Source organism: Pelobates fuscus, chromosome 4 (assembly GCF_036172605.1).
Source record: "Pelobates fuscus isolate aPelFus1 chromosome 4, aPelFus1.pri, whole genome shotgun sequence".
NCBI classification, from domain to species: Eukaryota; Metazoa; Chordata; class Amphibia; order Anura; family Pelobatidae; genus Pelobates; species Pelobates fuscus.
Genome location: NC_086320.1, coordinates 137,160,628 through 137,177,187, shown reverse-complemented (window position 1 = coordinate 137,177,187; position 16,560 = coordinate 137,160,628). Strand labels below are relative to the sequence as shown.

Below are 16,560 nucleotides of genomic sequence, written 5' to 3'. Positions count from 1 at the left end.
AAAACTCTTTTAAAATCATTAGGGGAAAAGTCATTTTTGTTTTTGGCCAGGGGCATCCTGAATTTTCATTTCGGTGCATCCTTAAAATGCAGAAATGCCTCCTTTCCTCTCAATTGAACAGTGAGTTAATCTTCCATATCCTGCTTGCTTCATCCACAAGTCATAGTGTGTCTCTGCACCAGGCAAATTTTACCGGTGCATCCCTGGCTATTTCCTGCATCTTTCCTACCTGTAGAGGTTATGGTGCCCCGAATGCCTTAGCACCTCCCCACCTCCAATATTTTGTGTTGTAATTTCCAAAGCCGAACTTCTGTTGGCTCTCCTGAGCTAAGCCCTGCATTACCGTGAACTGTAGTGGTTATGGTACTTAAAGGGATTCTCTATTTTTTTTTTAGAAAATATAAGATAGATATGGAAAGGAGTGAATTTTCATTTTAAAACTAAACTTTTTCCAAATTTGGCAGACTACAGAATTGTTGCACAAAAGTAAATGATGGTCAAAGTTAAACTTATCAGCAGTGGTGCGACTACCACTGGTGCAGCTCCACCAGGGCCTGCTTTCTGGGGGAGGCATCGGGTGTAATATATTATAAGATAATTAAAGTATTTTATTAATGTATTATACATATGTCATTTCATTATAAGTGTATTTTGATATAGATGTATATACAGTACCTCACAAAAGTGAGTACACGCCCCACATTTGAAAAATATTTTATTATATCTTTTCATGTGACAACTCTGAAGAAATGACCGTCTGCTACAATGTAAATTAATAAGTGTACAGCCTGTATAACAGTGTAAATTTGCTGTCCACTCAAAATAACTCAACACAAAGCCATTAATGTCTAAACCGTTGGCAACAAAAGTGAGTACACCCCTTAGTGGAAATGTCCTAATTATGCCCAATTAGCCATTTTTCCTCCCCAGTGTCATGTGACTTGTTAGTGTTACATGGTCTCAGGTGTGAATGGGGAGCAAGTTGCTCTCACACTCTCTCATACTGGTCACTGGAAGTTCAACATGGCACCTCATGGCAAAAAACTCTCTGAGGATCTGAAAAAAAGATTTGTTGCTCTACATAAAGATGGCCTAGGCTACAAGAAGTTTGCCAAGACCCTGAAACTGAGCTGAGACCATACAGCGGTTTCACAGGACAGGTACCACTCAGAACTGGCCTTGCCATGGTCGACCAAAGAAGTTGAGTGCACGTGCCCAGCGTCATATCCAGAGGTTGTTTTTGGGAAGTAGACGTATGAGTGCTGCCAGAAGGGGTTAAGGGGGGTGGGTCAACCTGTCAGTGCTCAGATCATACGCCGCACACTGCTTCAAATTGGTCTGCATGGTTGTCATCCCAGAAGGATGTATCTTCTAAAGATGATGCACAAGAAAACATGCAAACAGTTTGCATGCAGACTAAGGACATGTGTATGTATATATAATGGTAATAGTATGTATAATGTATTCTAAAATGCTTTAATTGCTTTATAATCCCTGTATAATGTATTTGTTTGATGCCTTGATTCTAACTTTGAAACTTTTTTAGGAGTCTGGGGAACTGCCTGATAGCACAGGCAGTCCCCCTGCAAGCAGAGGACGGCAGGACGTGCTATGCCGCCCTCCAGCTTTTAAGCCCATACTTTTAAGGACGTCATAACACGCCCGCCATCCTTTAGGAGTTAAGACCATGACCGGGCCCCTGTAGTAATAACAGCGCTGGGAGGACGTGACAGTTGGTCACTTCCTCCCAGCTATAAGGGGAGAGCGTGGCTAGGAAGGAGGAGGCGGCGGCACAAGAAGCAGCATTGGGGAGAGAGGCTGGAGTCCGCTGCCTCCACACACTCACTCCCCTCATACAGCAGCAGGAAGCAAACCACCCTCCTGGAAACCAAAGGTATGCTAACAGGTGGGTGGCTGTAAATATAAGAAATATGACATTTTCATGCGTGTGTGTGTGTGTGTGTGTTTGTGCGCATCTGTGATTCAAGGAATGTATATGTCACTGTGTAGATCTGTCAGGTTGTGCATCTGTGTGTGCGTTTGTGTGTCAGGGTGTGCATATGTGTGTTTATATGTCAAGGTGTGTATCTGTGTGTCATGGTGTGTGTTTGTGTCAGTGTCTGTATGTCTTTGTTTATATGTGTGTTAATGTGTGTGTGTGTGTGTGTACATATGTATGTGCATACATCCAAACACCCGCTGTGTTCAAACTCCAAAATTATATACAAATACACCAACACTACACAACTGTACATCTGCATTTAAAAGCCAACATTACAAACAAACACAACCTTGCACTCAACCGCCAACATAACAACATACAAGCACACCGCTGTATTAAAACACTAAAATAATTTACAAGCACCCCCTTCAATCAAACACCAACACTACACACAAACACACCCCTGCAATCAAATGCAAAGACTACACACAAGTATACCACTGCAATCAATGGCAACAGTATATACAAACATACATGCACCCATATACTCAATACAAAAACATGCTTACATTCAAATGCACAAACACTGCTCACAAATACAACCCTGCAATAATGGGCAACTGTTTTTTCCCCAGCTGGCATAGCATTGTTGGAGTTGTATGACAGGTGGGATCTGCTTTTTTGCAACTCTTGCACTAGAGGGGGTAAGGGAGGCAAAAAACTTTCTTGCACAAGCTCTCTCTCTACATTCGTTCCACCACTGCATATCAGGGTATTTCATTACAAGGCTTTTGATAGATTTTAAGGATTTCATCACCTACCTACCAAAACTGCTATTCAATTTTATTTTTTATTTTATTTTTTTTTGGTGCCTTTCAAATGCATGTTTCTTTTTCAATAAATATTGTTAGATTGATATATTTTTCCACATATATGTTGAAATGTAACCACGAATTCCACATGCCGTGTGTGTGCAACTAGTTCACAGATGCCAGATGTGTATGTATTATGCTTTATCTTCTAAGTCCAGATATACCCACATATATACCTTTTTTGTCACGTTTTGAGAGGAATTTACATGGTCACATCTGATAAGTCCTAATGTTGACATGTCTCCTTGCATACATAACCATAACAAATGAGTAAAGCTTCTTTAATTTAAAAATATATCTAATTATTTTTGATGTATTCCTTTTATATTAGCTTTACTAACAAGTGTCATATTTTGCCATGTGATTTGATTGATATTTTTGGTTTATATTTCATTGTTGACTGTTTTAATCAAATCTGCTAAAGATAGTTTTCATTTTATTTTTTTATTTTAAGGAACTGCCCTTTTTGGATTTTTTCTATATGCCTCAAACTTTGCTTTATGTATTTTGTAAAAGAGATTTTATCTCTATGGTTCAAGGATGAAGCACAACATGTTCCTGATCCAATTGTGTAATCCCTACTTCACAGAATGATTTTTATTTGCTGAGTCATGCTGCTTTGCTTTTTTGATATTTTTAGTTGAGCATTTCGAACAAAAGTTTAACAACTAGTTTTTGTATGTGTATTTTTGTCTATTTTTGTTTTGTTTTTCTTCCTCATAATACCCAAATTACTCTTTTTACACCTTGGAAAGGGAAGGGGTGCTTTATAAAGAGCATAATTAATGTTTAGAAATTCTACTTCTAGCATTCCTATTTACAAGTACATAAATAAATCCAGAATGCGTCCTGCACTATAATCTGATTTGGTGTATGTTATTATACTAATCAAAAGTAATCCTTTCTATTCAGTGAAATGAACAATTACGCCAGGTTTTATATTTTCTGATGTATGCTGATGGATTTATTACCTGATTACGTGTTGTATCAAATATCTTATTCTTTGTTGCCAGCTGGGGATTTTATTGTGGACTCAGAATATTTACCCAATGTAAAGCAATATGCATATTCCCTAGACCTTGCTATCATAGTTCACCAAAACAATACCTGTAACTTAAAGGACCACTCTAGTGCCAGGAAAACATACTCGTTTTCCTGGCACTAGAGTGCCCTGAGGGTGCCCCCACCCTCAGGGACCCCCTCCCGCCCGGCTCTGGAAAGGGGAAAGTGTTTAAAACTTACCTTTTTCCAGCGGTGGGCGGAGAGCTCTCCTCCACCGATCCTCCTCTTCTCCTCCCCGTCGGCTGAATGCGCACGCGCGGCAAGAGCTGCGCGTGCATTCAGCCGGTCACATAGGAAAGCATTCATAATGCTTTCCTATGGACGCTTGCGTGCTCTCACTGTGATTTTCACAGTGAGAATCATGCAAGCGCCTCTAGCGGCTGTCAGTGAGACAGCCACTAGAGGAAATAGGGGGAAGGCTTAACCCATTCACAAACATAGCAGTTTCTCTGAAACTGCTATGTTTATGAAAAAATTGGTTAACCCTAGAAGGACCTGGCACCTAGACCACTTCATTAAGCTGAAGTGGTCTGGGTGCCTAGAGTGGTCCTTTTAAAAACTCCAGGCATCGTAATAAGTACAGTCTGCAGTGGAGTGCCCTGTTGCCCTCACAGACTAATGCGTAAAGCTATTTAAACAATTTGACATTACATGTCTACTGCCAGCTACCGACTCCTCCAACCCCTGCTTTCAAATTTTCCTGCAAGGTTAATCTAGTTGACTTCACTGCACTTAACCCCTTAAGACCGCAGTCAAATGTACAAGTTGTGAACGAAACAAAATGTAAACAAAACCTGTCATTTGCGCTATATGTCTGTCCAACCGTAATTCACCTCTTTCATATTAAATGCACCCCCCTTATTATATATCATTTTATTCAGGGGAAACAGGGCTTTCATTTAATATAAAATATTTAGCTATGAAACCTAATTTAATATGAAAAAAATGGGAGAAAATAGGATTTCTTTTATTCTTTTAGTTCTACATGACATTTTAACTGTCAATGTCATAATACTGTTTGCTTTTACTGCAATAAAATACACATATTTGTATTCAGCAAAGTCTCACATGTAAAACAGTACCCCCTATGTACAGGTTTTATGGTGTTTTGGGAAGTTATAGGGTCAAATATAGCGTGTTACATTTTAAATTGAAATTTGCCAGATTGGTTACGTTGCCTTTGAGACTGTATAGTAGCCCAGGAAATAAATTTACACCCATAATGGCATACCATTTGCAATCGTAGACGACCCAAGGTATTGCAAATGGGGTATGTCCAGTCTTTTTTAGTAGCCATTTGGTCACAAACACTGGCCAAAGTTAGCGTTAGTATTTGTTTGTGTGTGAAAAATGCAAAAAACTGCAATTTTGGCCAGTGTTTGTGACTAAGTGGCTACTAAAAAAGACTGGACATACCCCATTTGCAATACCTTGGGCTGTCTACTATTGCAAATAGTATGCCATCATAGGGGTAATTTTCATTCTTGGGCTACCATAGGGTCATAAAGGCAACGTAAGCAATCTGGCGAATTTTAAAGTGAAAAAAATGGCGCTGTAATTTTTGAAAACACCATAAAACCTGTACATGAGGGGTACTGTTGTACTCGGGAGACTTCGCTGAACACAAATATTTGTGTTTCAAAACAGTAAAAAGTATTGCAGCAATAATATTGTCCATGTAAGTGCTGTTTGTGCGTGAAAATGCAAAAAACGTCACTTTTACTGGCGATATCATCATTGTAATACATTTTACTGTTTTGAAACACTAATATTTGTGTTCAGCGAAGTCTCCCGAGTAAATCAGTACACCCCATGTACAGGTTTTATGGTGTCTTGGAAAGTTATAGGGTTAAATATAGTGCTAGCAAATTAAATTCCTTTTACTTTCGGCATGGGTTGTCAGGCAGGTCCCGCTAATTGTAATTAATTAGGATACCTAATTATGTAAAATTATTACATAAATATATGTGTAGAATTAATAAATGTGTGTATATGTGTGTGTATATATATATATATATATATATATTTATTTATTTTTTTTAAATATTTTTATTTATATATAGGTGTATATATATAGTGATATATACATATATATTTATGTATATAGATATATATATTATTTCGTTCTACATGTATTTTGATATAAATATATATATATTAATATCACGATACAGTTAGAACAAAATAAAACACATCTATATATTTTTTAATATTTTATTTTTAATTATTTTTTTTTATTTTCATTTTTTACGTATTTACATATTTTTTTTATATTATTTATAAATATATATATAACAATTATATATATATATATATATATATATATATATATATTTAATCCGTATCAGTCTACGTGTAATTTGATATTAATATATATATAATTCTATATATATATTAATATTAAAATACACCTAGACCGTGTATATGTGTGTATGTATATGTGTGTGTGTGTGTGTATATATATATATATATATATATATATATATATATATATATATATATACTTAGATCATATATATAAATATATATATATATATATATATATATTTTTTTTTTTTTACACTTATTTAACTTATTTGATTTTATTTTCAGCCAGCAGGGGGACCAACTGTCATTACAGTTAGTCCCCCTGCTGGCATTGCTGCAGCCAGCAATCCCGGCCATGTGATTGTGAGGTCCTCTCTCACATGACCGGGAGGGACCGGAGGAGGAAGATCTGCCGTGGGGGGGCTCCCTGGGAGTCCCCCCAACCGCGATCGCCGGCGTGGGACCGCCGGCGACCGGGTAAGTAAAAAAAAAACCGGAGGGCGTACATTTACGCCCTGCGGCGTTTAGAGCCGCTTTTAAAAGGACGTAAATGTACGCCCTACGGACTTAAAGGGTTAAGCATGGCTGTGCAGGACCACTCTTGTGCGGGAGTTTCGACCTATATTGGGCTTACCTCGTTCTGTAAAGACATTCGTGGGAAACAGACTTCTTACAATGAGGGGGCACCAAGCTGTTTGAAGTGGTTCTTTAATTTTGACATGAAGGGTGGCATCCCATACCTCTTGGCATGCACTGGTGTTTTTTTTTTTGTTTTTAATCCCGATCATATTATTTGCTTCATACACCTATGCACCAAGGCTCCATGCTTACTCACATGTATATCTATACTTGAATGTGTTTCATGAGTGATGGTTTCAATTTAACATAGAAAATATTTCTAATTTTAGTTGTTTCTATTTTAGCATCCAGGTGGGGAGGAGGTTCTTCGGGAACAAGCTGGAGGAGATGCAACCGAGACCTTTGAAGACATTGGACACTCTACAGATGCCAGAAATATGTCTAAAGATTTTATTATAGGAGAACTTCATCCAGTAAGTATGTCTTAGATTGTCTGCAGTTAGTTTTGTAATCCTTACCAGCACATTTAAGTTACAATAAAATATATTTAAATTAACACTCTTACTCTTATAGTTTATAATGTGCTGCACACGTGCTTTAATCCTGTAAAAACTCTAGGACGTTCCATGCCATCCTAAAAATACTGGCCTTTAGCACACTTTGGACAGCATGGACGTCATTTAGTTCGAGTGTGAGTTTAATATTTTAATACTTTAGTGGAAAGTATGTTTTTTCTGTCTATTTTCTTTGGTAATATATGAAAAAAAAAACTATGTGGAAAAAGCTACAGAACTGCTTTTGGCATCCTTTGCCAAAACCCTTTTCTGTACATAGGCTTTTATTGAGAAGCCTCTGTGCTGGAGCCACAAGCGCGCATGTAATTGTGGCTTTTCTATGCTTCTCAATGAACAATAGAACAACTAATTGGAAAGGGCAAAGCAGGCACATGCTAGTCCAGCACGTCTGTGGATTACGTTACCACAGTTTTGTAAAAGTCCTTGTTTGAATGGAAATCATCACTTTTTATAAACTATCACAAATACAATACGGCAGACTCCAGACGCAAGCTGAAGTGCTTTGTGTCTGGACGGTTTCCTTTAAAATGCACAATTAAAAGGACGCCATAATTGCACATGTTGAGTAACACATCTGAAAATTTGTTACGGGCAAAAAGAAGTGAAGTGCCAAACTGTTGCTCAAAGAGAAAATTAGCATTTTATGAAAGAAAAAAAAAAAAAAGTGCAATGTATTTTCACACCTGAATGTGGACAAGCAATCTGCTTTGCAAAACAGCTGCATTTGAAAGTTGTCATTTATTTCCAAAAAACTTGTTTGTTTTTTACAATCATTTTTTATTTTATTTTATTGTGGCCATAAAATATATGTGGGGGGAAAAAAACATTTGCATAAATAAAATACAACTGATACTCTGTGTAACATCTAATATTCTCCAGCCTGTTGATTAAAATGTGAGGCTTGAATACTTTCCAGTTGTCTAAGTACCATCTAGTTGGCTAACCATTGCAATTCCAACACATGCCCAACAGGCCCCCAATCCTTCTCTATGAGTAACATTGGATTGGGCAAAGGATTGCCTGAACAGATAATCTCAGAAGAGTGTGAGTGGCTGTTTATAATCTAAACGCAAGGAACATGATTATTAAAAATAAATATAAATTTTTAGTGTTAGAGTTAATTTAACCAACACAAAATTATCACCAATTTTATTTTTCCATTATTTCCTGTACTCATGTGAATCTTCCTTCTTGATCCATAGGATGACCGATCAAAGCTCCAGAAACCCGCAGTAAGTTTTGTTTTCTTTGGTTTTTATGTGCAGTTAAACATTTTATGCTTCACTAGATTTTTTTATTTTTTTTCCCTTTTCATTTTTATTGAGTAGTTCAGTGGATAACCATACATGTGTACAATGGTAAGAGGCTAGGAACAACACGTTTCAATATTGTATGGCTTGCTTTTTCCTATATAAAAGTATAGTAAGCAGTACAGAGTACAGTGAGATGTTATTACTATAACAGGATAAATATAGAGGATGCCATTCTTATATGTAAATGTAGCCACATACGAAAACCTTATTCTTACTTGTACTACAGCATAAGAGATCAGGATGTATATAGTGTTAACTACCGCAGCTCCTACTAATGGGTATGCTGATAGCAAACTACTGGCACTCCAGCTGTTTCTATGTCAGTTTGTTTGTTTTTTGCTTTTTTTCGTCTTTATTTTTGATGTGCAGCAAGATATCATGGATAGTGTACATATTCAAGATAATAAACCACATATAAGGTTATCCCGCAAACAATACGAAGAAACTGCACTTTTTAAGGGAACGTTTTGACAAAAGTTACTCAATTTCTGGAAATTGCCATATAGATAGGAAGTAGGTTAGAATATATGCATTGCATTATTAGACATGCTAGTTAAGCACAGTGAGAGAGTAGGAGTACACCCTTCAATGGGCAGCCCCCCAAGCAAATAAGATGTTAGATGGAGGACAGAAAAGCAAGAGAAAAGGTCAAAATAGGTAGCTTAAAACATAAGTAAACGTAACATATGACATGAAAGTCTCTGGGCAATGGTGAGTCTGCCATCAGGAGTCTCCGTCTCATGCCCCTCTAGGGAAGGCTGCAGCCAAGTGTTGGTAAAGTGGTTGCCAGGTGCAAGGTCCCTTCCTGCAGAAAGTGTATCGGGCATCAAAAGTCATGGTGAGTCGATCCAGCATGTCCCAATCTCTACTGCCGGGGTCAGAGGATCCCGCAGCAGTCGCCATGTGCCTTCAGCTTCCAATGGGACATCCAATATACGGACCAGGATAACCCCTGCCGGTCCAAGGAGGGGAAACAGGGCACTAGTTGCTCAACCTCCTGGCCCAGGCTGTTTTAAATGGGAGATCGACCGACTCTCCTGTTCCTAATGCGCACCAGGCCGCAAGATGCCAGGAGCTCCCTTGTGGCAGAGCTGACTACGGGCACTGCTTGTCGTATCTTCTGTACTGATTTAGCTTGCTTTAGGGTCCAGTAGTGGCCCCAAGTATCACGATTTGGCCTGTATTGACCCAGAGCTCTCGTGGCACACGTCCTGCAGGCATGACAGTTGTCAAAGTTTTGGAGCAGTTTGACACGGTACTGCAGATGTACACATGGAGGGATAGCAAAATAAAAGAGGAGAGAGAGAGACAAACTAATGAACCCCATTTGATATATGCATTAAAGAGACACTATGGTCACCCAGGCAACTAAGCTTAATGTAGTTGTTCTGGTGTCTACAGCCTGTCCCTGCAGGCATTTTATTGTAAACCCTCCCTCCACGCGCCGCCCACGACCTTCTGCTTCTCAGCACGTCACTTGTCTCTTCCATCCACTTCAGGGCCCGAGGGTGGGTTGGTCTCCCTGTGATCCGTTTATCTGGTGCCCAAGGTCTTGTCTCTAGTTCCCTCTTCTGGAGATGAAGTCAATCCACGGCGCCCATGTCTGGGGGCATCGTTCGGTGGTCCCCTTCAGGGTCGCTGTGAGTGTTTCCATCCCGTGGATCTCTTCCACCTTATCCATCCATTGTTGGAGGTCAGGGATCTGCGGAGTGCGCCATCTGGCCGGGATGAGTAATTTAGCTGCGTTTAGTAGGTGTTTCGTGAGTGACCGTTTATATCTCGAAATGGGCATCTCCGTATGGTGGAGGAGCATCTGAAGCGGTTGTAGTTGGAGGTCAGTGTCTAGGATTGCTTTGATCTGCGTATGGATCTGGGTCCAGTACTGAGTTATTTTCCTACAGGACCACCAAATGTGTAGGTCCGACCCAACTGCTTCTCCACACCTCCAACATAGATCAGTGGCGTCTTGGTGCATCCTGTGTAACCGCATAGGGGTTCTATACCAGTTAGTCAACAATTTGTAGCTGATCTCTTGGTGTTTGGAACACATAGAGCTTTGGTGCGTGAGTATATGGATTTTCGTCCACTGTTGTTCCGTGAGCATGACTCCCGTGGCTTCCTCCCAGCGTGCCATATATCTCGCAGGTTCTGGGCAGGCCGCCGTTTGGAGTAGAGCGTATAGTGTGGAGACCCCCTTGCTCAGGTGCGTGCGTGCCCTGCAGAGTACTTCGAACTCCGTCAAGCTCCTGTGGAACAGGCGTCTTCCACTATGCGAGGTGTAGCATGTTTTTATTTGAAAATAGCGGAATCTCTCCAGGCTCGTTGGAGGTCTATCTGGTATGAGGTCTGGGAGTTGTTTGAGGGTGTCTGTCGCACACCATTGTTGCATGTACGTGAAATCCGTAGCTCCAAACGTCCTGAGTTCTTGTGGTTTGAGGCCCCCAGCCACATTGGGATTGTGGGTGATTGGGGTCAGCGGTCCTGGGGTCGTGGTGAGCGAGAGTCTGGTTCGTATGGAGTACCTGTTCTGCAGGGTCGCTCCTATAAGAGGGTGAGTCCGCGTCTGTTCGCTCCTCGCATGTTCATCCAGCCATACAGCCGCCAAGAGTGTTTCCTCTGCCAGCGCCCCCTCCATGCAGATCCATATTTTGTCCGTTTTCAGCGCATGCCAATATGCGGTGTAGGTGCGTTGCCCTGTAATAGGTTAAGATTGAGGGGAGCCCGACTCCACCTTGTGCTTTCGTCTGCTGCAGTTGAGTCCTCTTCAGTCTGGGGGGTTTAGCTTGCCAGACGAATCCGGAAATAGCCATATCTATTGTGCGGGATTCGTATAGGAAGTGTCTGGAATAGGAACAGCAGACGCGGCAGGAGGTTCATTTTAATGGCATTCATTCTGCCAAACCACGATACACATAGGCCGGCCCATCTCGTAAGGTCTTGTTTCAGCGTGAGTAGTATTGGGGCAAAGTTATGCGTGTAGATTTGGGCAAGGTCCGCAGTGAGCCAGATCCCCAGGTATTTAAGTTTCGTTCTGCACCACGTGAAGCTAAATTGGGATTGGAAGTGAGCGACTTCCGGGTCAGTCAGCGAGATGGGCAAGGCCTCCGACTTATCCGCGTTCAATTTCATGTTAGATATGAGCCCGTACTCCTTGAAGGCTCGCGGGAGGTTCGGGATGGAGACCAAGGGGTTGCTGTGGAAGAACAGCATGTCATCTGCGTATACTGCTACCTTGTGCACCGTGCCCTTTAGGGTATACCCCCCTATTCCCCCGTCCCGTCTGACCGCCCCCAGGAATGGTTCCAGGGAGAGGGCAAACAGAAGGGGGGAGAGCGGGCATCCCTGCCTCGTCCCGTTCTGAATCGATACAGGGGCGGATAAGGCGCCATTGACTCGCACCCTTGCGGTTGGGGTCGTGTATAAGGATAGAATCCAGGTCATCAGATGCGGCCCAAATCCCATGGCCCGTAACGTGGCCTCCATGTACCTCCAGTCCACTCGATCAAAGGCCTTCTCCGCGTCAGTGGAAAGGAGTACAAGTTTGTGCGCGGAGCGTCCGGCCGCATGCATGATGTTTAATGCCCTTATGGTGTTGTCCCTGGCCTCTCGGCCCGGAATGAAGCCAACTTGGTCAGGGTCCACTAGTTCTGGAAGCGCATTACTGATGCGGGTGGCCAGTATCTTAGTGAAGAGCTTTAGGTCCGCGTTCAGAAGGGAGATCGGCCTATAGCTGGAGCAGTAGCTGGATCTTTGCCGTCCTTCGTGATGATAGCTATCGTCGCTGCTAGGGAGTCTCGTGGGCTGTCATTCTCCTTTAATGCACTGTTCACTTTTATGTGTCATATATGTAACATGTACGTGTGTTTGTATGTATAATCTCATTCTATTAAACAATGATGTTCCTTTTTTTTTTTTTTATTGCTAGTGAATTGTCTCTTAGAAACCGACTGTCCGTTAAGTGACAGATATTGGTTAAGTGAAAGTTTACATAAAGGAACAGTTTATTATTTACTAACAAATTAAGTTGTTATGGAAGTCCCTGTCTCTTGCAGAATCGGGCATCGATTACGCTAAAGGTTCTGAGATCCGCCCGTGAATCCCAATTCATAAAATTGGCTTAAAATTAAACGTACCTTTTTAACCCCTTAAGGACACACGACGTGTGTGACACGTCATGATTCCCTTTTATTCCAGAAGTTTGGTCCTTAAGGGGTTAAAGTCAGTGCTATGAATGGAGATTCACTGAGCCGCTGCCCGATTCTTATGGTCTAGAGATTTTTGGAAAACAGTTAAACCCCTTAAGGTGAGCCAGCGCTTAAGACCTCCTGACACAATCACAACTTTATTTTGATTGTTATTATGGTGCCCAGAGTGTTAAATCAATGTGGCCATTGTCTTCAAATACAATTACAATGGAACACTAATCACTGTAATTGTTTTCTAGTGAGAAAGAAAAGATGCTACTGTGGATTAAACAGTTGCCTATTTCCAGGAGACCTGTCTTCTTGCTATGTTTCCTGTTCCCATATTTAAAAAAAATTTAAAAAAATCATTCATGTCTGTATACCAGCATGTTGGCTTTCATGATTCCTGAAAGAGGGTTTGGAGTGTGGGGATACATTTAATGTGATGCCATCAGATGACCACTTACCATCATTGTCTAGGTGTAATCCTAGTGAAATTCGTATACAGGCTGTATTTTCATGATCACAAAAGGTAGAGTAGTGCACATGGAAGAAAACTCTATGAAGAACAGCTTAAAACCAGGTTAACTGAATGCACTTGCATACCAAGAAGTTTAGAAAACAATGGAATTTTGGCCGCTTGATATATTTTCACAGCAAATTGTGCTTTAACATTTAAAACCATGCTTATTAAAAAAAAAAAAAAAATATATAATCCAACACATTAAATCTCTGTGTCAACTCAGTTAGCCCGAGACCGGGTTGCATTCTGGGAAATCAAACAAAGAATGAACTGTAATACTAAAGTCCAGAATGACATCAGCACTTTTTCATGAAGTTTTTGCTTCTCCATTCTGCCCTGTGTGTTTTGTCACGTCCAGTTTAGTGTCTTCTGAATAAACACTTCCTAATCCCTATTGAAGAATAATGGAGAGACTATACTTATTATAGAAGCCCCAGGTGTGTGCTACTCTACCCACTTGCAGTTGATGGATGGCTTGTTTCTCATAAGAACAAATAAGATATTGCTTGAATCCATTCCCTCAGACATGGAAATCTGCTGATCATTGTACACTGTGGCTAGATAGCAATTCCTTACTTTCCTAGAATAAAGGCAGTATGCAGATCAGAGTAGAGAATCCTTGCAGCAGTGTTTACTGTTTTAAAGCAGATTTTATTTAATAGAGTTATTTTATTAGTGGAGTTATGCTTTTATTAACTTATGTTTCATATTTGTATAATATCAATGTTTTTCAGGACACGTTTATTACTACTGCGGAGTCTGAATCCAGGTATGTATTGATTTCCTAGTGTTGGTTGGACAGATGCATACTGATAATCTAAATGTGTAATTTCCACACGCTCAGTTCAGCTACAGTCGGTGGGACGTTTTTAACTATAATTTATTTTCTTGTCAAACCACTCCAAAATGGCCAAACAAATTTTAGCGAAAAAACTTGAGGGCAGTGCAATTATGTCTTTATATCATTTTCACTACAGTAAGTACAATAAATTGTAATTGGTATGGTTCTTAAAATGCTCTTTAGTCGTTCCTTTCAACTAGCATTGACTTTTAAATACTACTTTACTACTTTTAAATACTACTTTATGGCATTTTATAGTTTTTGATCTCTATTAATTTGCTGTATTTTTTGCTTTCTCAAATATTTACAGATTTGTGTAAAATAAACAAATGTTTTGCAGAATTCTGCACCATAAGCCCGCCTCTTTAGCCACACCCCCTCATACACAAAAGTTCCTTATCAATGTATGCACACAGTTTAGCCTCTGACAGTACTGATTGACCTGAACAATAAAACCACCTGCATTAGTAGAAGAGCACAGCCAGGGAGGCACATAGTGAATAAATCACTACCAGTATGTAGTTTCTCTGACTCTGCAGCCAGGTTGTGAATTAAAAGCCGCTCACTCAGTGCTGTTGGAGCTGAGACTTTGTGCATACATTTGCTAAAGAAGTCTTTCTGGCTTGAGGGAGATGGCTAAGGAGGCAGGGTTCTGGTTTCAGAATTCTTCAAAACATTTTTTGTGCAATAACTATAAAGATTACAGCATATTAATACATTAAAATTGTATTGATGGCCAGAGTTTCCGTCTGAGTATGTTGTGAGTGATTTATTTCTCCCCGTCTGATGCACCAATTGACTGTTGTTCATGTTATTCTAGTTGGTGGAGCAATTGGATTATTCCAGCTTTGTCTGCTGTCATTGTTGCCTTGATGTACCGTTTCTACATGGCAGAGGAATAAGCTCTGTCTAACAGAAATCTAGGGAAGGAAATCGCAAAACTCTGGACCAGAAAGAACTTCCACGTTTTACAATGGCAAAATCAGTTTAATGCAAGAGCAAATACGTTGTGCCACAGAACTGTATCTTTTTACTGACTGATTCATTCACATCCCACTTCACCTTTCATTGAATTGAAATGGCAGTCTTGTCCTGTTAACATTTTTTTTTGGTTAATATACAGGAAATTGTTCAACCCCACCAGCCTCAACTTATCTATAAATACCACATATACCGTGAATAAATTATGTAAAATATTGACATATTGGTAAGGTTCACATAGCTTGTCATCTAAAGATGTTATGATCTACGCTATACTTCTAACTATATATAATTATGCTAGTTGGTAAACTCGTATAGAATAAAATCTATATTCTATATATACATTTTTTTTACTTTGTGTTTCCTCTATACCAGAATATTTTCTTGTGGTAATAGCTGGTGCTGTTTTCATGTTATAATATCTACCCCAAGCTATTAACAATAATGATTGTGTTTTAATTGTTGTACGTGAATGTTTTTACACTACTTATAACATTCTAAATAATCCAGTGGATTTGTTACTTTTGTTCCAACACTAAATAAATTGAACACAATTATTTCAGATCATTAATCTACTTAATGAACCAGGATTTACAATTAAACAAAACCACTCGATTTGTTTTCCGTCCTTTTGAGCACTCTTCCTGATCTCACATCACCTAGTATATATATAAAAAAAAAAGCCTTAAATGTGGAAACCAATTGTAAATGCAGAACTTGTACTTGTGATCTTATTACAATGATTTGTTAGTAATTTTATGATCTTGGGACTTGGAAAGTCACTTGCTCTATCTATATGCTGCATAAAAACTTATCAAATATCTGACACACCTGATGAAATGTGAGTTTAAGAAAAGACCCAGCATACCATGTCAACCATTTGATTTGGTCTTAATAAAATAAAAAAAATAACCATTTTTATATTTGTGCACTGTTTTTCTTGGAAATGCGTTGGACATTTGCAGACCTTCACTCTTTCATTTTATCCTTTACCCAATTATGCAACGGGTTGGTAAATTGGGGAATGGGGAAATTCCCCTTTATTTTTATTTATTTGGGTTCACAGATACTCTAGCTTATATATAATATATATTACACAAGTTCCAGGGCACTCACTCATCCACTAAACATCAACTTCAAAGCTCACAGATTTTATTAGTAATTTATTATTTTTTTTTTTTTAAACCCTAATCTAGGCAATAATAATAGGGATTTAGTTACAGTATATGATCATACATTGCATAGCCTTGAGTGCAGCCCCCTGATTTTATATTTATATAAAGAATCTTAATCTTTAATGGCAAGAATCTTGGCAATGGCAAGATCACGCTAGTAGCATAGGACTAGAAATTTAAGGTGCTTATATACATATACACCCACA

The 16,560-nt window shown here is 39.5% G+C and overlaps 1 protein-coding gene across 1 annotated transcript in view; it reads left to right on the top strand.

Moving 5' to 3' along the window:
• Positions 1-16,100, top strand: part of LOC134608633 (cytochrome b5) — a 35,822-nt gene extending 19,722 nt beyond the window's left edge. The window contains exons 2-5 of the mRNA XM_063451617.1: positions 7,107-7,235; positions 8,540-8,569; positions 14,092-14,126; positions 15,019-16,100. Of these exons, the coding sequence (XP_063307687.1) occupies positions 7,107-7,235; positions 8,540-8,569; positions 14,092-14,126; positions 15,019-15,100 (276 nt within the window). The 3' untranslated portion in view covers positions 15,101-16,100. The remainder of the gene's footprint in view (positions 1-7,106; positions 7,236-8,539; positions 8,570-14,091; positions 14,127-15,018) is intronic.
• The last annotated feature ends 460 nt before the right edge of the window (positions 16,101-16,560 follow it).